The sequence below is a fragment of the Pongo abelii genome, chromosome 5, assembly GCF_028885655.2.
Source record: "Pongo abelii isolate AG06213 chromosome 5, NHGRI_mPonAbe1-v2.0_pri, whole genome shotgun sequence".
Taxonomy (NCBI): domain Eukaryota; kingdom Metazoa; phylum Chordata; class Mammalia; order Primates; family Hominidae; genus Pongo; species Pongo abelii.
This window is the reverse complement of record NC_071990.2, coordinates 162,601,191-162,628,247: the sequence shown is the minus strand read 5'-3', so window position 1 is coordinate 162,628,247 and position 27,057 is coordinate 162,601,191. Positions and strand designations below refer to the sequence as shown.

General features: G+C 42.0%; 1 protein-coding gene across 1 annotated transcript in view; it reads right to left on the bottom strand.

Moving 5' to 3' along the window:
• The window catches only part of PLG (plasminogen), a 57,522-nt gene extending 43,983 nt beyond the window's left edge, over positions 1 to 13,539 (bottom strand). The window contains 6 exon segments of the mRNA NM_001132563.2: positions 929 to 1,049; positions 2,729 to 2,868; positions 4,670 to 4,784; positions 7,990 to 8,096; positions 9,263 to 9,398; positions 13,459 to 13,539. Of these exon segments, the coding sequence (NP_001126035.1) occupies positions 929 to 1,049; positions 2,729 to 2,868; positions 4,670 to 4,784; positions 7,990 to 8,096; positions 9,263 to 9,398; positions 13,459 to 13,507 (668 nt within the window). The 5' untranslated portion in view covers positions 13,508 to 13,539.
• Between the last annotated feature and the right edge of the window lie 13,518 nt (positions 13,540 to 27,057).

The following is a 27,057-nucleotide window of genomic DNA, read 5'->3' as shown; positions in this document are numbered from 1 at the left end:
GTGCCTTTACCCAGTTTTGGACCCTTAGGCCTTTCCTGTATTTCTCCTTTGAAGGAAAATGGCAGCTGCTGTGTTTTAAGTTGGCTATTTGGAATGGGAGGTGTACAAATTCAGTAGAGCTGCTTTCCACCGTGGAATCTGTGGCTCATCCTCACTACTGCATTCTTGAAAGCCCTGGTATGGCCCTGTAGTCATCATAGAATGAAGAGGAAGACCAGAAGCGACTGTGGAATGGGAGGTGTTTTCCAGCACAATTAATGTGAAATAGAATACTCACAAAACCTTATTCTAGGAACCATCATGACTTTCTAGAGCAAGAAGCTGATTCTCATTTTAAATTCATGGTCCCCTTAGAGAATCTGATGGAAGTTATGAATCCTCATTCCAGAAAAATGCACTGATGTAAATACACATAAAACATCAGGGATTCAAAAATCCATGACGTCTGCTCATAGGTCAAAGGTTGGGAGACTTGAATCTCGTTGGTACAAAGGGAAAAGAAAGACAAGGAGTAAAGGGAAAAGAAAGACAAGGAGTAAAGAGAAAAGGAAAATATTTGGAAAATACATCAGCAACGTGTGTGTGTATTTCTCAAGACAGATGTTAATGTATTCATACCGACATTAGTGCTTGAATGTGTGTGCACATCAGCTGAGGATCTGGTTATTATTCAAATCAGATTCAGAGGGTGTGACATTCTGGATTTCTAAAAAACTCTCAGAAAACATCCCTGCTGCTGACCCATGGACCACATTTTGAGCAGCAAAAATGCGTATTTCACTTGCAATATTGTGGAAGGAGGTTAGGTTTGAAATTGAAAGTATCAGGCATTCACTTCTTGAGGAATGCCAAAATATCTAAATGACAGAAAATGTCTGATAGAGCTGCAGAGCCTTAAACATGGAATGTTTTTCCCAGTGAGACTTACTTGGAAGGAATGTATCCGTGAGCGTGTGGGCTCTGAGAGTCCCAGGCCTGGCATTCCAGTCCAGACATGGTCTTGGAAATTTTGCCGTCATAATTTTCTCCACTGCAATGCATACATGCCTCTGGACAGGGCGTGAAGGAAGGACAGAGAGGAAGAAGAAAACTGAAATGGATGAAGCAAAATAGAGAGTAAAAACCAGAATCCTACTCACTTAAGTGCGACTTGCCTCTCATTCCGATGTAATTCACAACAGGCACTTGGCAATAAAATTGGCAATAAGGACTCAGGATTTTCTAGCATAATCCAAATGTCATTTTCCTTTTAAACTGTAACATTCACATATTTTAGTCAATACCCCCTCAACTATTGTAGTCATAACCAAGTTCAGAATTTCCGTGATGCCGTGTCCTTAGATGAGGATGCACAGGCCAATGGGGAGCCAGGGGTGCCTATATTCTCAGGAGTCTACGTTCTCCATTAGGAGTTTTCAATATTTGGCATCTTCATTTCAATAATGATCTTTAAAACTTTGTATGAAATTATTCTGATCATTCCGCAGACTGCTGAATGACCTGGTACCATCTCAGGGTTTTAGTCTGGAGTTTTTGTTTATGCTCATGGCCTCACGGAGAACAATATTCACCTGAAGTGACAGCGCTTCTCTTTTTATGTTGTTGAGAAGCATGATTGGCTCTGTTTTGCAAAATTATTCACAAACTTAAACTTTGATTCAGAATTATTGAAGTAACATGGTGAGGCAGAGTAATATGTGACTTAAATTTTATGGAGTACTAAGGAAAACAGGGGCAGACTTAATATAAAAGTGATGCATTGGTGGTGCTTAAGGGCAAATACCTATAACATGGTGTACAAATAAAGGATCCCCATGATTCAAATAGGTGGAAGTGATGGGAGAACTGAGTTGTCACACAGTACCATATCCATACTGTCACACAAATCTCACCTTTATTCATTCCCTTTTACACTAATAAATGTAGCCAGAAATGTGAAACGATGACAGTTTTTTCAGTAGGATTTTTTTTTTAATTTTTTAGCATTGACCTTTGAGGTGCACTATTAAATTGGTCAGTCCATTAAAATAATGGATTGCTGATTTAAAAACTGGTTCCTTGCTTAGCTTCAGCAAAACAGCAGAGTCTACCGCATTAAATGTATATTGTTTATTTGATTTTTATTGACTTTGTTGTTTTATTTTAACTACTTAATTGCAAATCTGTCTTGGGGTTAACACTGTGTAAGAGTTTTAAGCATAAGAAGTTTGTACTTAGAGTTTAGATGTAGTTTTATATTTGTACATGTTGATGTAACATTTTAATAAAAATAATTCAGGTCTTCTGGGCATGGTGGCTCACGCCTGTAATCCCAGCACTTTGGGAGGCTGAGGCAGGCGGATCACCTGAGGTCGAGAGTTCAAGACCAGCCTGACCAACATGGAGAAACCCTGTCTCTACTAAAAATATAAAATTAGCCAGGCATGGTGGCACATGCCTGTAATCCCAGCTACTTGGGAGGCTGAGGTAGGAGAATCTCTTGAACCCGGAGGAGGAGGTTGTGGTGAGCCGAGATCGCACCATTGCACTCTAGCCTGGGCAACAAGAGCAAAACTCTGTCTCAGAAAAAAAAAAAAAAAATTCAGGTTAATTCTGGGGTTTTGCTCCTTTCCGAGAGGTGAATACATTACTCAATTATTAATAATATCCGTGTGGGAAGGGGCTTTACAACAAATTATTTTACAGGTGAAGGGCAGAAATGAAAACATTTTCTAGAGCCACTCCTGACCTTCACACTCGGGAATGTCGCAGTAGTCATATCTGTGTTCTGGATCAGTAGTATAGCACCAGGGCCCCTGTGCATCGTTGTCTGGATTCCTGCAGTAGTTCTCCTCCAGTCCCTCTGAGGGGTGTGTAGCAGGTGAGAATCTGGAGAGGATGGAAAAGAAGCACTTAGACTATATTCTAAAAATCAGCTTGCTATTAGCAAGGCAGAAGGAGATGCTCTCGATTCCCATCTGAGATTGTCATCCAAATGCATTTCAGCTGGGTGCTGCAGCATTTGTGTGGTCAGATTTTCAATTTCTCTATTGATAGGCCGCTTCTGGCACAGTAGCTAATATTACCATTGCTACTGTGACAGCCAAGTCTTAGACAGAGAGCCAAAATATTTTTATTGCACAGTCAGGAGAAATATAAAGGCCTCAAAAGCCTGTCATGGTCTTAATTCATTCCAAACACCTGCTTTTGTCGGTTACCCTTTTCTCTCTAAAAATTTTCATAGTTAATACCATTTTGTCCATGTGAACTATGTGCCAGGAATTCCACTAACATCTTTCTACACGTTCTCTCTTTTAGTCCTAATAAAAAAAACCATTTGAGGAAGGTGTTATTATCCCTATTTTACAGATGAGAAGACTGAGTGGCAACGTAAAACAAAACAAAACAAAACTTGCCTAAGCATAAATAGCTATGAAGAAGCAGATCAAGAATTCCAAGTTGATCTGTCTGATTCCAAAGTCCTAGTTTTCTCTGAAATGCAACTTGAATTATTGAGGATGGAGGAGGGATTTAAGCTTATTTTCAGTTCTAGAGATGAGTTGCTGTATAGAGACAACCATTTAGATGAAAATCACAAGACTTACAGTCTAGAAAGGCAGGTTTTATTTCTGGTTCTTCTGTGAACCTATTTTGGGTAACCCCCACCCCCCGAGACCTCAGTTCCCTCATAAAGATGAGCCTAGACTACCTCATAAAAGTGGCCCAGAGTGTCTCCATGGCCCTCGATAGTCTCTAACTTCGCCATTTGGTTGAATCAGTTTTCATTAACTCACAGGGAATATTTGATCTGCTCATCTCATAGGGATATAGCAAAGGCAATTTGTTGAGTGTTGGGGGAATGGATAAAGGTGAGTAACAGGCATTAAGTTCCTATTTGATAAGCATCATTACTGAGAACTTAATGCCACCTAACACCAAACTGGGAAAAGTACAAAAAAATGCACTAAAATAAGTAATAGGCAAGTTGCGACATTTGAATTTCACGTATTTTCATTTTCATTTTTATATTTTATTTACTATTTTGCTCCACAATTTGAGTCGAACGTGTGATGAGAGTTCTAACTTGATATGTTTACTTCAGTCCCAAACATAGTCATCTTTGGTCTTTTCTCAGATTTGGCCTAAAACTCGTAGTTTCATTGATTTTTTTTAACTAGGCATTCTTCTACGTTCTAGGTCTTCAAGAAACCTCCGTACCCAAGAAAAAATAGAAAGCAACCATGTTCTACTATGGTGCCAAAAATAGTTGAACATCGACTTCAAAAAGATTCTTTCTGTCTGCTTATTCACATATTCTGGTTTGAATTAAAAGTGATGAAATTATCCTAAATACAGTTGGCCCTCTGTATCCATGGGTTCCACATCCAAAAATTCAACCAACTGTGGATGGAAAAAACTTGAAAAAGATGAGAGAAAATAACAATATGACAATAAAACATAATACAAATAAAAACAATACAGTATAACAACGATTACATAGCATTTACATTATATTAGGGATTATACAAGAGAAGGTATGTAGGTTATATGCAAATACTGCACCATTTTATATAAGGGACTTGAGAAGCATGGATTTTGGTAGCCACAGGGGTCCTGGAACCAATCCCTCACAGACACAGAGGGACAACTTTACAGTAGATGAACACAAAGATGAAAGGGAAAGTCTTACCTAGGTCTGTGGGGAGAAGTGGAACTCCATTTTTGACAGGTGATGCCATTTTTTGTTTTGGACATCGTCCCTCTGTAGTTCTTTCCATTCCCAGTCTTGCACTCTGAAAGATACACTGAAGGGAAGTCCACACAGTGGTCAAAGTCTTTCACAAGACACCACATGAAGGTCTGCACAGCATAGTCACATTGAGAAAAAGATCTCATGCACCAGACCCCCCCTGTTTCTGCTTTCTAAAAGATCATCTTTTGCATCTGCAAAAAGGCTGCAGTAAACTGAGCCATTCCATACTTTGATTCATGTATTCAAATGCTACTTATGAGCTCTCTGTGTATCGAGCCCCACCAGGATGCTGGGGACACACGGGGCACAGTGCAGCCAGAGGCTTGGCCGTCATGGAGCTCGCATTCTAGTGGAATCAGGCAGGGGGGTTACAGGAAATATTCAAGGAAACAATATAAAATGAGATCACTTAATGATGATACATGTTACATACATGATGAGACAGAGTGAGAGAATGGGGAAAGGGCTTTTTAGATGGGGGAATGGCAGGCTTTTCAGAGGCTGAAAGAGATCCAACCCACTTCTATTTCTTCAGGCTCCCAGTGATATGAAAAAGTGCCAAACAGGTCTATAAAATTGTGGTCTACTGTAAATGGTTTGCAGTAAAATTTCTCAACCAGCTTCCACTCAACCAACTCACCAGTTAGACAATGGGCCCTCTCCTGTGTTTAAAACAGTCCGGTGCCCACCTGGGTCCACATGCAGCTGGCAGGTGTTTGCTAGTGTGCCCACCCATGTCTGTTCCCCCCACGTGAGTTATGTGCTTACAACGAGTCATTTCTTTGCATTTTCCAACTTTCTTACATTTATATTTAATTAAAGATGATCTAAACTGATAAATGAATGTAAAAAGAAACAAAGCTCTTTTTTGTTTGGTTTTTAACTAAATTAAATGTTTTTAACAAGTTGAAACATGAATCATTTAAAAAATTGCTATCAAATCTATGGAGGGCAATCCACTCACATAGTTGACTATAAAGCTTGAGGAGGAATTCACAAAAATCTAAAGGTTTTACACATTCAGATTGATTAATAAATGTCAAGATATGGTCCACTTAAAAAATAAGGAAAGTAATTATTGTAGATGTTGCACTAGAGCATAGTTTATGCAGGAAATGCACCAGAGACCTTCTACTGGTAACCCCATATTCGAAGAAAAAAAGCCTCTGCTCTACATCAAAAGGTGTCAAGTACACTTGTGTTTTCAATGAAAATATAAAATGTTTAAGGTATATTTGCACCATCATTTAAGGTTGCCCACTTTAGCCATTTTCTAATTCATTGATCAATCACATGGGGAAAGTACTCCTAACATACCTACAGCAAACTAATGCTTTTAACCCAATACTACATATTATGATTGCAAGTACATCTTCATTGGGACATAGTATTACAGTAGACATAAGACACTCATCAAAAGTGTAAACTGAAGGTACTTTGTGAAAGGGAGGTCTAGGGGTCAAGGAAGATTTGCAAAGGAGGTGATGATTGAGCTGACACCTAGGAGATAAGAAGGAGCTGGCACAGCAGGACAAAGGTGAAGGGGGTCCCAGGCAGGAGGGCGTGTGCTTGGGGTGGTGAAGGAAGAGAAGTAAGGCCAGTGTAGAAAAGTTTAGCAAGCCAAGCAAACAGCAGCCGGGGGTTACTTAAATAATGCCGGGCCCTAGCACATTTGGGAAGTCTTTGGGCCTTATTTTAAGGGCACTAGGAAGGGCTTTAAACAGGGAAGTTACATTTCTTAGAGATCATGTGTACAGCTACAAGTAGCCCCAACCAGTGGCGATAGGGTCTTGGACTCGGTGAAGGCAGTGTGGCTGGTGGCAAGTGGCAGAAGTAAATGTGATCTAACACTGATTGTTCCTGGCAAAACCCTGGCAGGTAAGTTAGCAGCAGGTCAATATCCCACAGCAAAGAAACAAGGACCAAAAAATGACTGACTTTTGACATTTCACTTCTTTTTTGTTTGTATGTACCCACCGGAGTTTATATAACCTTTTGCTCCCTTCTGTCACTTTGAAAACAAGCAAACTAAGCCTTCAAACTTCAGACTTCAAACTCAACCTACAGTCATTCCCATGTTCCTTCTGGTTAACAATTTACAAATGACATATTTAAATGTTAGCATTTTGTAGAGAGAATCAGGCTTTTTTTTTTTTTTAAATCTGGTACAATTAGGTGATCCTATTTAGTTTACCGTTTGCTTGCTACTTGTAAGAACTAATAACTTCACCAGATAAAGTTTAGATTTAATCTGTACTTTCATCTCAAGAATTCAAGATAAATAGTGGTAAGGAAGAAAATACAATGCGTACAGCTAATGAAACCCAGGAAGATGAGTCAATGCGTAGAAATAATTCCAACCCAAATAAATACTATTTAAAATGCTACTTAGAGTTTTGCCGTGATACTAGACACAATATGGCAAGTCATCCTCAAGAATACAAGAACTAAGGTGTTTCCGGTCCTCTTTAACACCTGTGATGCAGCATATTTGGAGAGCTAAATTGTCATTATTAACCGTCTGAATACCTGGCCACCAACACAGTAGAGGAAATAGTTTTTAAAGTGTCATACATCCCTTCAAATATTCATATGCTTAATGAAACATTTGCACATCTACAAAGGCATGCAATTCTATTAAATCCTGTCTGCCTCTTATTCTGAGCAGTGGGACTACTGACCCACATTTTAAAACAAACTATAGAAAAGGAACTGTAACTTTTACACATTTTTAAAAGACAACATTTCAGAAATCTGAGAAAAATATAGACCATGTCCCCCAAAATGTGAAAAATTTAAGAGTAAAAATAAGATTTGTGTCCCAATCCAAATGTTTCTGAGGATTAAAACACCTCAGGATTTCTATTTTACAAGGCTTCGTCCAGATGTTAGGGCCCGAGGACCATGGTCACCCTGCAGAATAAGCCAAGATCAAAAGGAATGCTTAGACTTCCCATCTCCTTGTTAAATATAAAATAATATTTTAAAAATCTTATTTTCAGGGTCATAGAGGTAGAAGTGATTTTGTAAATCTGATCTTTTCATTTTTTGAACAACAAAAAATTTAAAAGGTGAAGTAATATACTCAAGCTGACATGGTTAGTTAGTAATCAAATCCTGTCCTAACTCAGAATTCAATTTTACAACACCATAGTGCCTTCATCCTCTGGTCTCATAAATTAAAGATAGAATAGAGAAGGAGGAAGAGTGGGAGGATGGGGAGGACAGTAGGAGGAGGAGGAAGAAAATGTACTCACCTTTCTTTTCAAATAAAACTACATCTCTCATCCTAATGATTATGGAGGACTTCCTGTTTTCAGCCATTATCACACATTGTTGCTCTTTACTGTGATATTGGAATGCCCTGCAGAACGAAGCAGGAAATCCAATAAGTATTTTTCTTTATTTAAAGAAAACAAATGTTTATTAATAAGTGAGACATGCTAAAGATCATTGAATATCTTGAGGGACCAGAGAGCTCAGAATTGCTGCCTCTTTCAGTTATTTGGGCATGGCATCGATGAAGTACTGAACAAAATACACCAACGTGGCAGTAAATCTTGTTCTCTCATGCCCTTACCTTCTCTCCCTCATAATTTTCTCTTTCTTTCTGTTTCAACTGCTTTGCTTCTTCTTCACTCATCTTCTTAATTTTTGTTTTTGGGTTGGAAAGAAGCAACTCTGGTTGCTTTGAACCCATTCCCCAAGATAGTCCGTCTCCATGACCTCCCAACTCTGATCAGTTCCCCTGAACCTCTGCTCCACATTCCACCCCGCCCTGGCCCCGATCCCTCCCATCTCCATCCCGTGGTCCTGCTATGGGTGCTCAGTCTGGCGTCCATAGCTACCTTCCCAGGCCCATCGCCTACACAAAGTCTCTGCTTTAGTCAACTTGATCTGTTAATGGTCCCCCTCAGAAGGTGCAGGGCCACATCTTCCCCTGCCTTCCTGGTGCTTGTCAAGAGCTCTGTCAACTCCAAACCCAGCTCAGTTCCCACCTCCTCCCTGAGCCTTCTTTAGCTGCCTCAACCTTAGGCACTGTTCTTTCTTCTGGATCTGGGTAGAGCATGCATTGATTATGCCTGTACCTCACTTGGGCTGTCTTTTTTTTTTTTTTTTTTAACATTATATCCAGTTTCTTTGACTACACCTTAAATACTAAAGGGCAGGCGCTGGATCTTGTAGCTATAAGTCATTGCTCAGATCTATCTAGGACACCTTCATTCACATGATCCTCAACAAACATTTACTGATGATGATGTTAAAAACTGGAGCTGAGAACAGTAACTGCTAATGTTTATGTCCAGAGTAAAAACAAATAACTTCCTTTTAGGGTATTTTTCTAACAAAGACTCCAATAAACCTTAACAAGAAGCTGTTAGTATGGCTTCACATACTATGAGCAAATATAGCTCCAAACTCTGGCTCCATAAATTTCTCTTTCCTCTTAAATCGTTAATAAATTTGTGAGTAAATTACTTGCCATCTGAATTACAGATTTCTGGGTAGATGCAACGACAATGAAAATACCTGCAGGTGAATTCTTTCTCCTCCTCACATTTTGCTGCACATTCTTCTATGCTTCCTGCCCGCAGCTGCTTCTTAGTGACACTGAACAGTGAAGCCCCCTGGGTATTCACATAGTCATCCAGAGGCTCTCCTTGACCTAGAGGTGGGAGATCCAAGTGGAACAAACGGTCAGTAAATCAACGCCAATGTCTAATTGTCATGACTTCCTTTTAGTCTATTTGGTTAGCATTAACCAAATAAAACTTGCTGTTTACTGGAAGTAGAATGGGTAGCTATGAATCAAAATGTTTGGTTAAGAACACACAGTTGGGCATGTGGACATAAATAAAGATGGCAACAAAAGACACTGGGGACTACCAGAGAAGGGAGAGAGGGAGGGAGGCAAGGGCTAAAAAAGTACCTGTTTAGTAGGTATTTAGCTCACTACCTGGGTGATGGGATCATTTGTACCCCAAAGCTCAGTGTCACGCAATTTAGTTATGTAACAAACCTGCACATGTACCCCTGACTCTAAAAGTTGAAATTATAAAACAAAGAAAAGCAGTTTCATTAACAGATTGCAAGATAGTAAAAGATTAACTGGATTGATAAACAGGTTAGAACTATGGAACCACTACTATGTTACCATATTAGTGGATATAAATCCTTAAATAAGAACGAATTTTATGTTTGCTATCGATTGTGCCATGTCATGAGAGAAGAGTAAGGCACCATAGTGGTAGTTGTGTTACCAAGATTGATGTTGATTTGTTCATCCCTGGGTAGAAATGGAACTTGGAGACCATTCTTTGATTTCTTACAATATGCGCTTTGGTTCTGACACTGTCACTTTAACTGGTGGGAAGTGTCCTCTGAACGGTCCCTCCTTGAGATACATAAATTTTGGTGCATGGATGATTTTGGAAATAAACAAGAACTGAACTAAATTATGTTGCCACCTTGGACAAAAATTGAGAAAACACTGGAGGGTAAGAAGCTCCCCAACGAAGAAGGCCGTTTTTGTACTGGGCTTACGACAGTCACACAACACTACTAACTGGGAAGAAATCAGTTTTTCCAAGGTGTTGACAGGTATCTGGATTTCAGAGGAAATTGTAAAAAAGCAGAACCTGGGACAAATACTGGTCTTGGTCTTTCTTTGAGATCAAATCTGAGACAACGAATCTGTCCGAAAGCTGCTTTCTGCCTGGTCGTGGCAGAGGGTGGCCAAGGGGGCCTCAGCTGTGCTCCCACCACAAGTCTGCAGAGTGCCCCCCGTCCTGAGGCTCTTCTGGACATCTGGCTGAGCTTTGGTAGCTCTGTTCCAAGCCTGGAGATGCCAGCTCCATCCTTGGCATAGAATGCTAGTGATTTTCACAGGGGTGAGAGGCCAAAAGAGGCTAATAAAATGAAGATAGCCAAGCTCCATGGAATTAGACAACAGGACAACCTCGACCACTTTGAGGGGTGTGGTGGAGGCCGCAGGCAGAGGGAGTGGGTTACAGAGTGCCTAGGAGAACAGTGGAGGAGGCAGCAGGAGACATGCCTGGCTCTGAAGACAGAGAGCCCTCCAGGGAACATGCGGTCAGGAGAGGTTCTGAAAGATGACACACTGCAGAGCGCATTGGTTTGTATGCTGATGACAAGTATCCAGTAGGAAGGCAGATGAACAGATTCTCATTCTCAGAAAGGCCCATCCTGACCTCCTGAGGGTACACAGAGCACAAGGGGCAGGACAGGGAGGAGGATGCACGCTCATCGATTCATGCAAAGTCCTCGGCCAGAGTCCCCCTGCTCCCCACCTCTGGGACTTTGTCCTTCCTCAATTTAAGACATTCCAGGCTGGAAAAATGGATTATTGAGCAGGAGTTGGCTGATGCATTCTAAACCTAATCCACTAAAAAGCACTTGAGAGATGTATCAAAAGATCACAAAGAAATAGATGCTTTAGGCCCATATCCATGTCTTTACCCTGCACTTTCTGCCAACTTGAACTCTCATTTCCAAGAAGTGTTGTGTTTTGGTTAATTCTATAGCTCAGCGTGTGACTTCAAAACACACAATAAATCCACAAAGTGTGTCCTACAGTGAGTTCAGTTAAACTTTCTGAAGAGTTTTTTTGAACTATAGCAGAGCAGGCTACAATTGATATTCAAAAAAAGAAAACTTCCATTTATTTCCCCCTTCAATTAAGTTACTTCTGTGTCGTGTTATTACGCTTCATAGCGCACCACTGCTGAGATCCCCTCTCCAGCTCATGTCCCTAGGAAATATCCCAAAACAGAATCAAGCTTTTTTCTTTTTAATTTGAAATAATTTTCCCCCATTTTTTTTTCTCTTATTCACCTCTAGGACTCATATGGCAATAGGATTTGATAGGCTTATTTGCTGGAAGGAAACATCAAACAAATATTTTAGTGAAAAAATACATTTATATTATAGGCAAAATGCAGATGTATATTGCTACTGATGCAAATGTATTTTATTAATGGTGTGAGAATTTCTTCCTCACTTTGGTGTGTGAATGTGTATGCATATTTGCATGTGTAAAAGACTTAATAATTTGTGAAATGGAAGATGTTTCTCCACTTCCCACTAAGCATGGTTGTAAAAGAAACTTTTTCCTCTCCCTGGGCATTCCAGCACACTGGGAAGATGATACATCCACAGAAAGCCTGGCTTTCCAAAAGAGCTTATGAGAGAATGTGCACCCCAGCTTGGTTAAAACACATGTTAATCCTGTGGCAAAGAAGTTTGTTCTAGCCTTTGGGTGTAGCCCACTGAATAAGTTCATAGTGATCTATGTCCTAGTTTCCATGCATTGAAATATAATATTCATACTCCCCAACATACCCCAATTTCTTACAAAAATTTCTTTAATTTTCTCCTGCTCTGTATTTTCTTTGATAGTTCCTTGAATGGCTTCCACTGAATTCAAATGTATTTGACTCTAAAGTGCAACTTGTAAAATTTTATCTGGTAATTTATAGATTGAATTTTAAGTATACGTTATTTACATGAAGAACTACTAGCAAATCGTATGATTCCGTTTGTATGAAATGTTCAAAATGGCAAAGATATAAATACAGAAAGTAGATTAGTGGTTGCCAGAAGCTGCAGATTGGGGGTAACAGCTAAGGAGAGTGGAGTGCCTTTTCGGGGGTATGACTAGTTTTAAAATTTATTCTGATGGTGGCTGCACAACTCTCAATATATTGCAATCCATTGGATTGTATGCCTTAAATGGGTGAATTCTATATGTTAATTATATCTCAATAAAGCTTTTTTTTTTTAAAAAAAAGAAAAAGAACTACTAGGACGTGTTTAGAATATTCTTTCAAAGGCTTAAACAAAGCTGAAAAGTGAGAAGAGCCCTAGATTCCTTCTGGGAAACCTGGCTTAAATCCAGGTTTCTTTATTTCCCAGATTTGAGAATTTGGTCGCTGAGCAAATAACATGATTTTCCTAAGTCTAGATTTCTTTGTTTATAAAATGAGGATGAATATGCTACCCTACCTATACCACGAGCTAAAGAAGCTAGTATTTGTAAAGGACACATACTCACACTCACATTCACACACAGGTATGTATGTATGTGTAAAAATGTAGGGACCTAACCCAAGCGCTAAGTGAGTATTTGTTGAATCACTATCTGCACACAGCATCTGGCAAATGGATGCATGTGATTTTTCTGGGGATAAGAGGCAAATGTATACCGATGGAAAGCCTTCTTCAGGCCGTAACAAAGAGAGAAATGCTGAGTCCCCGACCCTGCTGCCACCATGAACTGGTGAGAGAACAGAATATATTCAAAGTGATATTTCATTGTTTTAACTTGCAAGTGAGGGGAGCATGACACCATAACAGAGATGATATAAATTAGTCAAACTGAGAACCAGGCGAAGAGCTTAGCCATCCTTTGCATAGTTAGCTACATTGGCTCTTTTTCAATTAGACTGGCCATTATGTGGGTGCACTCATTTAGACTTGAAAAATCACCCATTATTTTCTCTGCCCATTCATTCCAGCACCCTGACAATCTTCACAGGAAAATTAAACTTCTTTCTTGAAGAATTCCTCAATCTTATACAAGATTTTCAGCTGGGAGTTTCATGAATCAAAAATTAAACGAATTGCACATAAAGCCATGGCATATGTATTTTTACTACATTGTGGGAGAAAAAATAATTATTATAATTAAAAAAACTATGTCTTACCTGATTTCAGAAATAAAAGAAGTAGAAGAACCACTTCCTTATGTTCCATTTTGGGACTGGCCAGCAGTGCCCAGAAAGTGTGTCCCAATCCCAGGATGTTGTTGACTTACATGAGAGTAAACGCATCCACAAACCAGATAGTCAAATTAAGTTAATGATTCTCTCAGAGACCCATGCCACTGGCTCAGCAGGGTTCAAACATTACCTTGAATAAAGGGTCCTTACAAAATGTTTGAGGGTGGAATCTGCAATAGATGCTGGGAAGTGGTGAAAGCAATCTCCTCCCTCGGCTGCTCCACGCTGCCTTCACGTCTCCTTACTCCTTCCCTCACCCTTGTACTTTATCTCTCGCAATTAGTCTTATTTCCTCCCCTCTTCTTTTATTCCCTTTCTTTTGGAGAAAGTGAAATCATAAAAGTATCTCACATTTGCTGGTACCTTCCATGACAAGACCTCTGCCAAGTGCTGCACGTCCATAGCCTCCCTCAAGCTTCCCAACAGGCAGTGCTGTTCTAATTCCTGCTGTGCGAGGGATGGGGCTGAGGCCTTCCCCAAGGTTGTGTGGCTACCCAGGGGTGCAGCTGATAGACAAAACCCTTTCAGGTCTTAGATGACAAACTTAAGTTAGGTGTAAACGTTAATATCTCCACATCCTACACCAAATGACATAGAAATTACATCGTAAGTGAAAGTATTTTATTATCTTCAAAATTTGTTTATTCCCAGTGAACTCACGTGTTTTCTGTAATTATAAATTATGTTATAAGACATCAATCTTTCCCCCAAATAAACGTATGGCGTATTATTATATTCTCATTCTCATGAAATAAAGCAAGACTGGTAGCATTAAGTGGAAAGCGTCTATCTCAATTTTAAATGTTGAATCTGTACTTTTCCCTGGCTTAAGTCTAGAGCAACCAGGTAGTATATATGTTTCAAAACTTCTATTTTAGTGTTCAAAGATATTTAGGAATAAATCAATTGACCTCTCTATTTTAGACGTGAAATACAAACCAGAAAGCATTGTTCCTCTTTCCAGGCAGTGAAATTCCTGCCTATTCATTAACTGGCAAAAGAGTAGAGCTGGGAGCCCAATGGTCTTGGGTGGAACGTCCTGCGGAATTCCCTGGGATTGAGGAAACATGCAGAACCCTCAAGGAGAAACCACACTGGGCAACAAGAGGGCGGCCCCATGTGAGGGACAGGGGGACCTAATCGCATTTCCTGATTTCCTATTTTAGCCTCACTCTCTTCTCTCCTCAAATTCTTACCATTCCCTTTATCCTCTCTGACTCACCTCGTGGCCCAGTTCATTAAAGGGGACAGAAGGTGGAGGCAAGTTGAGAAACCAGCAGTGGGCAGATGTTTTATTTTTAATGTGAAATGTCTCTTAGGGGGCTTATGTTGATGTGCTTGAGAAAGCACTTTGGGAAAAAAAAAAAAAACAAACTCTAATATATAATGCTTCCTGCATGTGTTTATTTCCACTTAAAATATTGTAGCAGTTCCTCTTGGATAAGGCACCTTGGGAATGATGTTATCAGAAATTCTATATCCACATAATTTTCTTTTCCTGTTGTTTTGGTTTTGACTTGGGTGGTGTTGGTATAGCTTTTGCCCACCTTTCCCCTGGTAGTTGTTGGATGCATTAAATTCTACAAATGTGATTTTATAAATTAGTTGCCCTCCTAATGGCCTCCTGGCTGTACATTCTTCCCTACCTTCATAATCCATCAGCATCGTGAAAGCACAGAGGAACGTTGAGCAGAGCTCTGTGCTGGTGCCACTGCACTCTGTAGCCTGTAAGGGAGCAGCAAAGAGGAATGCGTTGCTCAGGTATAGATGGGGGTGGGTGCATAGAGACTTCCACTGTGGCACGGCCCTTCATGTCCAGGGTAGGCATGAAGCAACGGACTATTCCAGATTGTGCATAGGAAACCACACTGCACTCTTAGAGGGATTTTTGCTCTAAAGACAACTAATTCAAAATAAGGCGCTTTCTACCTGAAAGAACGGCATGAACTGAAAAAAGAGATGTATATAGAGAGAGCTCTGTGTACTACAATCAGGTTGCACATATTCTGAGATTTATGTATTCTTATTTAGTTCAATTCCTTATTTATTGACCACTTACTGTGCACAATATTGTATTAGATTCTTTTAGGATTACAGTTGACCCCTGAACAACTTGGGGGCTTGGCACACTGACCATACACGGTAGAAAATCCAGGTATAACTCTGACTCCCCCAAACTTAACTACTAACAGCCTGCTGTTGACCAGCAACAGTTAATAACATGTATTTTGTATGTTATATGTATTATATACTGTATTCTTACAATAAAGTAAGCTAGAGAAAAGGAAACATTTGTAAGGAGAAAATACATTTATGGTACTGTTATGTATTTATCCATACAGTAAGTTTACACCGCCTGTTTACAAGATGAATCATCTGTCTGAAATGGAAGCAACCCCGGCTGCAGACCTCAGTCTCTGTTACATATCAAGCAAATCAAATTTTTCTTGTAATGTCAAATTTCATGACTTTTCTCTGCTTCTTGGGAGCACTTCCAGCATCACTAGTGCCACTTCATATGGATCCCATGGTGTTATTCAAGGTTTACAGTATTGCATTTTTACAGTACAGCACGAAAAAGGACCAAAAATACATGCGAACAGGGAGAGGGCACTTTTTACCGTGATTCGCAAGTCACTGAGGATGAACTGCTCATGCCGGAATGTTGAGTACCACACAATGTTTTAAGCGGGTACTCGCAACACCTGAGCTCATTGCAACAGCAACAGGAGGAGGCTATGAAATTATTACCATAGTGTGGTATGCACTACAGTTAAATTTATGCAGTTACAATTTAATACTGCATCTTGATTTTGTATACACTTCTCTCAACTGAGAATAGCACCATATATGATCTGTGAGTGTTTGTGTACATAAGTTTTACTAAATTTTAACTTTTGCAATAGTTTTGTTATATTTTATGGTAGTAAATAATAAAATAGACTAGGTATCTACATATATTTTATGCATTCATGACGGACTTAACTTTTTCTATTTTTTTTGATATTTCTAGTTACATGGCTTGTCTGAGTTTTTTCAAATTGTTGCAAAACTCCAAAACATTTTCTAACACATTTATTGAAAAAAATCTGTGTGTAACAGTTCAGACGTGTGTTGTTCAATGATCAACTATGTGTCTAAAAAGTACAAATCAGTCTCTAACCTTCCCCAGCCTCTCTATGCTAAAGGAATTACAGGAAACTTTTGCACGCAAGATGTGTGAGGATTCTGCTGCTGCACTTGTAGCAGGCGTAAGAACATTCAAATAGGCCGGGCGCGGTGGCTCACGCCTGTAATCCCAGCACTTTGGGAGGCCAAGGCGGGTGGATCACGAGGTCATGAGTTCGAGACCAGCCTGGCCAGCATGGTGAAACCCCATCTCTACTAAAAATACAAAAAATTAGCCAGGCATGGTGGTGTGCTCCTGTAGTCCTAGATACTGGGGAGGCTGAGGCAGGAGAATTGCTTGAACCCAGCAGGCAGAGGTTGCAGTGAGCCGAGATCGTGCCATTGCACTCCAGCCTGGGTGAGAGAGCAAGACTCTGTCTCAAAAAAAAAAAAAAAAAAAAAAAAAATTCAAATAAGATTGGAGACAAATTGAATTTCCTTAGCTCTGCCCAGCATAAGGCCTGCAATCAAGATCCACTCAGGTCCTCTTATGAAGGAATAGACATCTCTTCCAGCATTAAAATGGTAAATTCCTTGCAAGTATTTACAAAGAAAGTTATAAACACCAGGAAACATCAGCCTCACCAGGAGGTGAGGTAGAGTTCACCCTTCCGTCTCACCTGAAGTGGAAACTGCAGCCAAGTCACAACTTCCTAGGTGATGCACGTCCATGCAAGCTGGACTGCATTGCTGGCCTGACATTTGCACCTGGCAGCTCCTCGCCACCCCATCTTTCCACCTTCCTTGAGCCCAGGCTCTGCTGCCCGGGAACTGCCATTCTAGGACAGCTTGTTTCATCAACATGAACATTTCTGCATAGCCCCAAGAGGACAGTATCATTTCCAAATGGAAATAGCAAGAACTTAATTAATCTAGTAAGGACTCATATAAAGCACCCCTCTGTCATGGTAAGGGTCCTCAGCAAGTTTATCTGTGCCCTCGATGCCAATGTGCAGATTGTTTTTACTGCTGTTTTAGTGTATTAGGGCATATCAGCGAGGAGACTTGTACTAATTAACCTGGACGTGGCTCTTCTTTCTTTAGTTGCCCTTTTCCACATGTTAGCCTTTGTTCATCAGTCCCCAGGACCATGCAATGAGGTGCTTATCAGCCCTCATGTCCCGTAAAGAGATAGCAGGCTATCTCTCAGTTAGCACAGTGGTTAAAATGTAATCCACTAGGGGACATTTTCTTTTCCTGTCTTTCTTTCTTTCTTTTTTTTTTTTTTGGAAACAGAGCCTGGCTCTGTCACCCAGGCTGGAGTGCGGTGGTGCAAACACAGCTCACTGTAGCCTTAACCTCCTGGATTCAAGCGATTCTCCCATCTCAGACTCCAGAATAGCTGGGACCACAGGTGCACGCTACCATGCCCAGCTATTTTTTTTTTTTTGTATTTTCTGTAGAGATGGGGTTTTGCCATGTTACCCAGGCTGATCTTGAACTCCTGGGCTCATGAGATCCTCCTATCTCAGTCTCCAGAAGTGCTGGGATTACAAATATGAGGCACTTTTCCTGGCACTAGGGGACACTTTCTAAGTGAGACCTAACTCATTTGGGGCTCAGTGAGGTGATATTTTCTTAATTGAGTTGTGCTTGAAAAAATCTAGATATCTATTCATCTTTGAAAAAAATTAATTTTCATTGGCTGTCTCCTCATCATTAATAAGCATGGCTGTGTTACATACTTAAGACAAATGTTAGCAGAGAAGAAGACAGTCAGACCCGGATAACTTAGCAGACTGCACTGAGGTGGCACCAGGACTCCCCAGAGGAGAAACGAGGGTCCTTCTGCTCTGAGGTCCAGACTCACCATGGATAAAACAGAGATGCACCAGATCATCCTTCCCATCTCTCACATTCATTGTTCTCTAAGCTCATTCACAAGAGAAAAAAAAATCTTATCTCACAGTATGTCGGGGAGATAAGTCATGTAGAAAAACATCAAAATATTTTCAGGAAAGCAAATGAGTGCACAAAAAAACCTGGTGAAATCTGAGCAAGATCTGCAGACTAGTTTCTGATATTGTGCCAATGGCAACTTTCCAGTTGTAATCATGAACTATAGTTATGTAAGATACTGCCTGAGGGAGGCGGGGCCATAGGCACAAGGACCTCTCAGTACTATATTTGTAACTCGTTGTGTTTATACTTATTTCAAAACAAAAATTATATGTATATATTTATATATATGTATACATGTTATGTTTGCATATACATGTGCCTATATTTGGATACATGTGTCTATTTTAGGAGGACCTAGGATGATGTAACAGATTTCATACTAGTTAAGAGAATTCCCAAAATTCAGGGAAAGTCTAAAGTTATAGAGTTCCTAACTCAGGGTGCAGAACTCGGACTTTGGCTGATTCTCATGAGCTCCTGGGATGAGTGGGTGGGACAGAGAGGCTTCTCCACCACCATGCTCCCTCCCTGGCTGGAGACCAGATGGTTAAGGACTGATGGGTGCCAGAGAGCAGCAGCCCCCGATGTGGGTCCAGAACCCAGAGGCTGGAGTAGTTCATGCCTGCTCCTGCCTCCCAGGTATTCAGGGGAAACCCACCATCTCCACACACCAGCAAAACACCAGCAAAACAGAGGCCCCAAGTAATGACTTCTCCTTTCTCATCTCATCTTGCCACCTGACCAGCTCCTGGGCTCCTCAACCCAAAGTTGGGGAAGAGAGAAGGGAATGTCAGTGGAAACCACTTTTGCTATAAACGCTCATCCTTCAGATGTTCTTTCAGTGGGTACAGTGCTTAGTGCTGTGCTAGGTGCTGGGGAATCAAGAGTAAATAAGAGGCCATCTTTGCCCTCAGGGAGTCTTTGGTCTAATGGGGTTGGGGCAATGCAGGTCTGTAAACTGGAATTGTAAAAGTGAAGTGGCCCAGGTCCCATTTGTTGTAGTGGTGCACAGAGAGACAGTCTTGAGAGGTGAGGAGACATTTCCCAGAGGAAGTGACATCCAAGTTGAGACTTAGAAGACAGCTGGAAGGATGAGAAAGGAGAATAATTCTGTGGAGTTCTAATTAGGCAAAAGGAATCAGGCTGGTGACACTGAGGAAAAAAGAAAGAGAAAGCAGATAAGCTATAAGTTTGCCTTTCTTCATGGTCCAGAACCATAGCCCTCCTGCACAAATAACTCACAATATTCCTGTGCCCAGCTATCACCAGGCCCTCAGCTGATAGAAAAATGCAGGTTATCCCACTGCAACCTTGGCGTTATCAGCATTGCACAAAGCCTTCTTCAGCACGCAGCACAAGCAACATCCTATAAAACCCCCAGCAAGCCTTTGTCTTTTGGCATTCAGTTCATCTCTTGCTGGCCTGCCTGTTGCTCCCTTGCAACATATTTTCATACTTTCTTTAATAAATCTGCCTTTCTTTATCTACAACTGTCTTGGTAAATTCTTCTTACTGCCCATGGGATACTGGCCTCAGATAGTTGCTTCACCTGCTACACATTCTTTAAGCAGAAGAAATATATGTGCGGGGTCCCAGAGGCAGGAGGAGCAGGCAGATGAGAGGAATTTGGCTAACATGGGGAAATGGTCCAATCGTGCAGTCTTCTCACTCTGTTTCAAGAAGTTTAGACTTCAGCCAAAGAAAGGCAGGGACTACTGTTACTGAAGGCTTTTAAAATCCAAGGGTGGCTTGATCCCTCTGATTGCAGCATAGTGAGGAGGTCACGGGAGGTGAGAGATGAGAGGGGGTGAAAGAAGGCAGTGGAGAAAGAGAAAAAAGAATGGATTAGGGGGATGTTGAGAAAGTAGAATTGACATGATTTTGTGACTGACTGAATGTGGGGAATGAAATCAAGTATGCTGCCTGAATTTCTGGCTTGGACATCTGGTGGATAGTGGATCATTCATTAAGAAGGAACACATAGGAGGGAATAAGATGAAATTGCCTGGAGACAATGTTATGTTTAGGAACTTGAGAAAACCCAAGTGGAAATTTCCAGAAGGGAGTTGAATATTCTGGTCTAGAACAGGAGTTGGCAAACTATAGCCCATGAAGCAGCCTTATTTTGTAAGTCAAGTTTTATTGGAACATGGCCACATCCATTCTTTTACTATTTTCTGTGGCTATATTTGCACTACCTTAGCAGAGTTGAGCAGATGTGACAGAGACAGCACAATGACCAGCAAGCCGATAAAATATTTGTTATTGTCGCTTTACAGAAAAAGTTTGCCAATTCCTGGTGTAGAGCCTAGGAAAGAGGTCTGAGCTGGAGATGTGGAATCAGTTGTTGTCAGCAGATAGGTGGGATTGAAGCAATGGGGGTGGACAAGCTTGCTCAGAGAGAGAAAAAGAAGCCCTAGGGTAAAACTCTCAACAACACAAGGACCCAGAAGAAGAGAATTCTGTAGAGATGACTGAGAACAGTTAGCCAGAGGGGAAAATTGACAGTGTGAGTCCACAGAAGCCAGCGAAAGTGAAAATTGTAAAAAGGTGGGAGTGGTCATGGGTACCTAAGACTTGTGAGAAATCAAGTGAGATGTATCCTGTGTATGCCAGAAGGTAAGAGCAAATGAGGCCAACATAACCTTAATAATACCAATCTCAATGGCCCAGACTCCCAGCAAAGTCTACTCTGGCTACCGCTACCACTAAATATATGTAAAACTCAGTAAAATAGCAATTTTAATTAAACAAATTCCTGACCTATCTCTGTAATACTCCCTTCCCAACATTTTTGCCTGCATATTCTTTGATTGCCTCTTCAATAATGTTGTAATATCATATTCTATGAGAGAAGAGAATAATAAACTATTTTGGCTCTAGCATTTTATTATTGATAGATTTAAATTTTTCTTCTGGCTTCATAGCTCGTGATCAATAATGGAAGATAAGTTTTCAGGATTCTTGGCACACTTAGGAAAACCTTTACCAAACTATTTTTATATATGAGCTGTAAGATTTGGAATAATTCCCAGATGGGGTGAGCTAGACTCTTTTCTAGCTTTGTACATTTCTATTTTTCTTATTCAACTTTTATTTTAAGTTCAGGGATAAAAGTGCAGGGTTGTTACATAGGTAAACATGTGTCATGGGGGTTTGTTGTGCATATTATTTCATCACCCAGGTATTAAGCCTAGTACTCATTAGTTATTTTTCCTGATGCTCTCTCTCTTCCCATCCTCCAACCTCTGATAGGCCCCAGTGTGTGTTGTTCCCCTCGACGTGTCCATGTGTTCTCATCATTTAGCTCCTACTTATAAGTGAGAACATGAGATATTTGGTTTTCTGTTCTTGTGTTAGTTTGCTAAGAATAATGGCCTCCAGCTCCATCCATGTTCCTGCTAATGCACATGTCATGTGACACAATCGTGATGTAATCTATGGTCTTGCATATTTACGTTACATCACCAGGTAAGTCAGCACAAGGGAGATTAAGACTATTCTGAAATCTGTTTTACACAGGGACAGCTAGCAATAACATACACAGAAATGACTCCATACCACACAAATAAATCCCATGGAACCCAAATTCAATGACTCAACTCTATTCTTCTTTTGCCGGATCCTCAAAATGCCCACATCCACTCCACCACCACCCAACATGAGAGCAGAAAGAGATCAGAATTTTAGCCAATTACAGCTAAAATGTCTGCTTTTGACAAAAGCAAATGACCAAATGGATACATTGCCAGGGCCCCTCCAGAGCCTCAGAAAGGGCCTGTTGAAGTTGTCTTTTGCTATGGGATGAATCAAACCACAACACAGTGGCTTAAAATAAGATGAATTATTTTATTTCTGAATTCTGAAAGTCTGCTGGGCTTGGCCAGGTGATTCTCTTTCTTGTGGTCTCTTATGAGGTCAGTGGTGGCTAGGGCTGAAACCATCTCAAAGCCTTCCTCACTCACATCTCATGGGTGATCCCAGCTGTTGCTGGAAACTCATCTGGGACTATCGGCCAAAACACTCAGAACTTCTCCATGTGTCTGGGCTTCCTAGAAGCCTGCAACTGGCTTCCAACAGAATCAGGCAGAAGTTATTTCTCCTTTACAGTCTAGCCTGGAAATACTCCAGCATCATCTGCATGAGAGTCACAAGTCTCCCCAGATTCTAGGGAAGGACATATAGACCCTACCTTTCCATGGGAGGACTATTGGCCTCACCCTGTAAGAAGAGTACATGTGGCTGGAGTCTTGTGGCTGCCATCTTGGAAAATACAATCTGCCATGGGACTCATGTAAGGAAGGAGCCCTGAGCCGGAATGTTATTAGCTTCCATGTGCATCGGTCTCTATTTACGCATGTTCCATATTCATCTCCTTCCAGAGCTTGCCAAAAGTGTCCCGCTATAATCTCTCCCTCTCCCATGTTGACACAGGTCAAATCCTTGAACTCTGTTGCCCAAATAGCTTCAAGCACATCTGCTTCCACTGAAGGTTGAGCCAAAGGTTAGTCTTCTCCCCCTCCACTAGTGGTGGCATGAACCCCCAATATCACTGTCTTTGTTAGGTAAAGGGACTTGTATATTTATGGCAGGTGGTACCTGGGGAATAAGCTCTGGCTGTCATTGCACGCAGAAAGTTAGATTTCTGCTATTTCAGAGGATAGTCCCCCCTTGTGTTCAGTCAGAGGTGTAACCACACACAGTTTTATGGGAATCAAAAGTGTTGCAATCTTTAATTGCCATAAACATGCAATCCTTCTTCCACAAAGCATGCTGAAAGATGTGCTTTTTGGTGCTGTGGTGGCAGGGTTAAAATGGAGTTTTGGCATTCGTCCCACTGTCTATCTCAAACAAGTAGTCCCTCCAACCTGACATCACGGTGTTGGGGAGACCTCTAAGTGCTTGGCACAGCCAGCCATGTGGTATGGAGCCACTTCTGTGGCTGTACCACCATCTGACAGTAACCTCACGAGAGACCCCAAGGGAGAGAACTGCCTGGTCAAGCCCAGCCAAGCTCCTTTTTCCATTAACGGAACATTCTCTCAGGAAGCCTGGCTGTTTCTAACAAATTGATCTTGGCCCAGAGCCATCGCAATTTGCACAAGATTTTATATCCCTGCACCTCAATAATCATTAGAGTGCCGGCATCTCAGTATTTTTCTTCCAGGCAGACTGCTCTGGCCCACCAGGTGAATCAGGGTTGTGTTTAGATGGTTAGGAGACTCCTCCCAAGTTTAAAACAGTGTCCAAGCCCCAACTGTAAATCAACTGGGGAGACACTCCAACCCTAATCACCAGCACTGTCTGAGATCCAGTCCCCACTCTACCAAGATGTCCTTTTAGAAAGATAAGGACTAAAAAATGCTTACTGAGTTTGGCGATGAGTCAGTAGAGGGGTGGGAAGAGAAATCATGCCATATCTCAGCCCATTTGTGCTGCTGTAACAAAGTGTCACAGTCCTTGATGGATTACCGAGATGACAGCCTGGGTAACCCACCCAGGACAGAAATGTATCATCTCACAGTTCTGAAGGCTTCAAAGCCCCTGATCAAGGTGCCAATTATTACATGTCCTCACATGGCAGAAGGCAGAGGGTAGGAGAGGATGAACATTGTGTCTTCACACAGCAGGACAGCAAAAGAGCCCGAACCCACTCCCACAAGCTCCCTTTAAAACAGCATTAATCAGCCTAAATTCCCAAAAGTCCCCATCTCCCAACACTGTTGCATGAGGGATTAAGTTTGCAACATGTTGGGCTGAGGCAGCGGCTCATGCCTGTAATCCCAGCACTTTGGGAGGCCAAAGCAGTGGATCCCTTGAGCTCAGGAATTTGAGACCAGCACAGGCAACATGGGGAAACCCTGTCTCCACCAAAAATAAAAAATTAGCCAAGTGTGGTAGCACACACCTGTAGTCCCAGCTATCTGGGAGGCTGAGGTGGGAGGATCACCTGAGACTAGGAGGTCGAGGCTGCAGTGAGTCGAGATCGCACCACTGCACTCCAGCCTGGGTGATGGAGTGAGACCCGGTCTCAAAAAAAAAAAAAAAGTTTGTAAGGCGTGATATTGAGGAACACATTCAGACCACAGCATCACAGCTGAAGAGTCAGTGGGAAACAAAATGGAAACAGCATATTAGGATAACTCTGAAGAAATGTGTCTGCGATGAAGCCAAGAGAGAAGGAGCTAGAGGCCCCGGGAGTGCTCACAGGAGAGCGGCCATAGGTGGCAAGAAGAGAGAAGGGGTTACCAAGGGTGAGTTCCTGAGGAGAGCGGGGCTGTCACTCGAGGAAAGGTAGTCCCTGTGGGGAAAGGACAAAGGAGTTAAGCAGCGACAGGGGTCCGCTGTCCTCACAGCAGGAAACGGAAGGAGGTTCCCTCAGGGCTCTTTTGCCTCCTGGAAGTACAAGGCGCCTCCATCTTCAGAGCAAGAAGGGTGCAGGGTGGGGCAGGAGACCTGAGGGAGTCAAGGTTTTGCACAGAGGGAACAGGTGGGAACACAGGGCCCCTGCAGCCTCAGGAGGATCAGCAGTGGCCTGGTTTGCTCGTGTCGTCATTCGTCGTGGGCACCTTGTCCCCGGGGTCAGCCAGTTACTTGACTTCCAGGCCCGTCATCCTGCTGGAAGCATCTCCAGCTTGGGGATGTTGGAGGGGCCCTGGCCCCACCTGGCTGGGGATGGAGTGTGTGAGCTGTCCTGGGCTGAACCTGGGTGTGGGGAAGAGAGGGGACTTAGAAAACAGAGGGACAGTGACGTTGGTTTTGTGTGGCTGGCTGGAGTGACAATGACAAATGACTGTGTTTGAAATATTAAATTTCCTTCTCTCATCAAGAATTCATTGTACCTGTCTGGCCCTTGAAGGTGACAGTTTGCAATCCCTGATGTTATGGGCTGAATGTTTGTGTCCCCCGCAAATTCATATGCTGAAGCCCTGACTCACGATGTGCTAGTAGTTGGAGGCAGGGCCTTTGGAGGTGATGAGGGTTAGATCAGGTGATGAGGGTGTGGTTCCCACGTTGGGATTAGTGCCCGTATAGGAAGAGGAAGACAGCAATCTACACACACATGTGCGCGTGCACACACACACACACACACACACACACACCCCGTTCCTTTCCCTCCTCGAACAAGGAGAAGAGATGCCATGTCAGGGTGTAGCAAGGAGTGGCACTGTCTAAAAGCAAGAAAAGAGATTTCATCAGACACTGCATTGGCCAACATCTTGATCTTGGACATCCAGTCTCCAAACGTGAGAAATAAATCTCTGTATCTAACCCCCAACCCTACCACCCCACCTCCCGTGTGTGGTATTTTGTGACGTCAGCCCCAGCTGACTAAGGCACCTGGTTAAACCAGAATAAGCAGGTGAGGAGCACTGGGGGAGGGGTGAGAGAGGAAACCAGACTGGGCCAAATGACTGGGGAGACTGTTTTGCTAAATATTGTGCATTTTAACCCAAGGGCCATGGCAAGCCACTGAAGGCAGGGTGTGCTGCAAACTTGGGGAGCCCTAAGCCCCTTGGAAAAGAAAAGAATATCATTTATGGAGAAAAGGAGGTCCCCATTTTCAAAGGTCATTTGACCTTCATAAAAGAATAGGTCCTCTGGTTCTTAGTGTTAGAGCTCAGTAGGGGAAGGCGGTTCCCTGAATTTTTAAACGCCCTTTTCTGAATGCAACAGTACATGAGTCCCTTAAGAGTGGCCAGAGAAGAAAGAATCCACTGGCCGGGCGTGGTGGCTCATGCCTGTAATCCCAGCACTTTGGGAGGCCCAGGCGGGTGGATCTTGAGGTCAGGAGATCAGGACCATCCTGGCTAACACAGTGAGACCCCATCTCTACTAAAAATACAAAAAATTAGCCGGGCGTGGTGGCAGACGCCTGTAGTCCCAGCTACTTGGGAGGCCGAGGCAAGAGAATGGCATGAACCCAGGAGGTGGAGCTTGCAGTGAGCGGAGATCGCGCCACTGCACTCCAGCCTGGGTGACAGAGAGAGACTCCATCTCAAAAAAAAAAAAAAAAGAATCCACTGAGTTGACATTCCAGTTCAGTAAGTTGTAGGGACATTGTTTTGAAATAATCTGTAGGCAAGGGAGCACCAACTCATAACTAATCTCAAACCTGCAGGGTTCCTTAGCCCAGTTCTTAGCCCAAAACCCTTCCCTGTCTGGCCAGCAGTGATGGATTATTGCAAACGTTGTTCAGTTTCATTTGACCTACTTTGCAAAACCAAGTTCCAATATATAAATAACTGTGGGAGCTGAGGTCGCTGCATTTAGTTCCTCTGAGCAGCCTTTCCACCTACCAGGCCACGATCAATAGTAATCACCATCGAACATCCTTGAGGCAATTCTTTCAATATTACTTTGATTTTCAATATTACATTGATGCAATATTACTTTGCTTCAATGACTGCACAAGAATTGCTCCAAGTGGAAGGACTGATGTTGGCAAGCAGG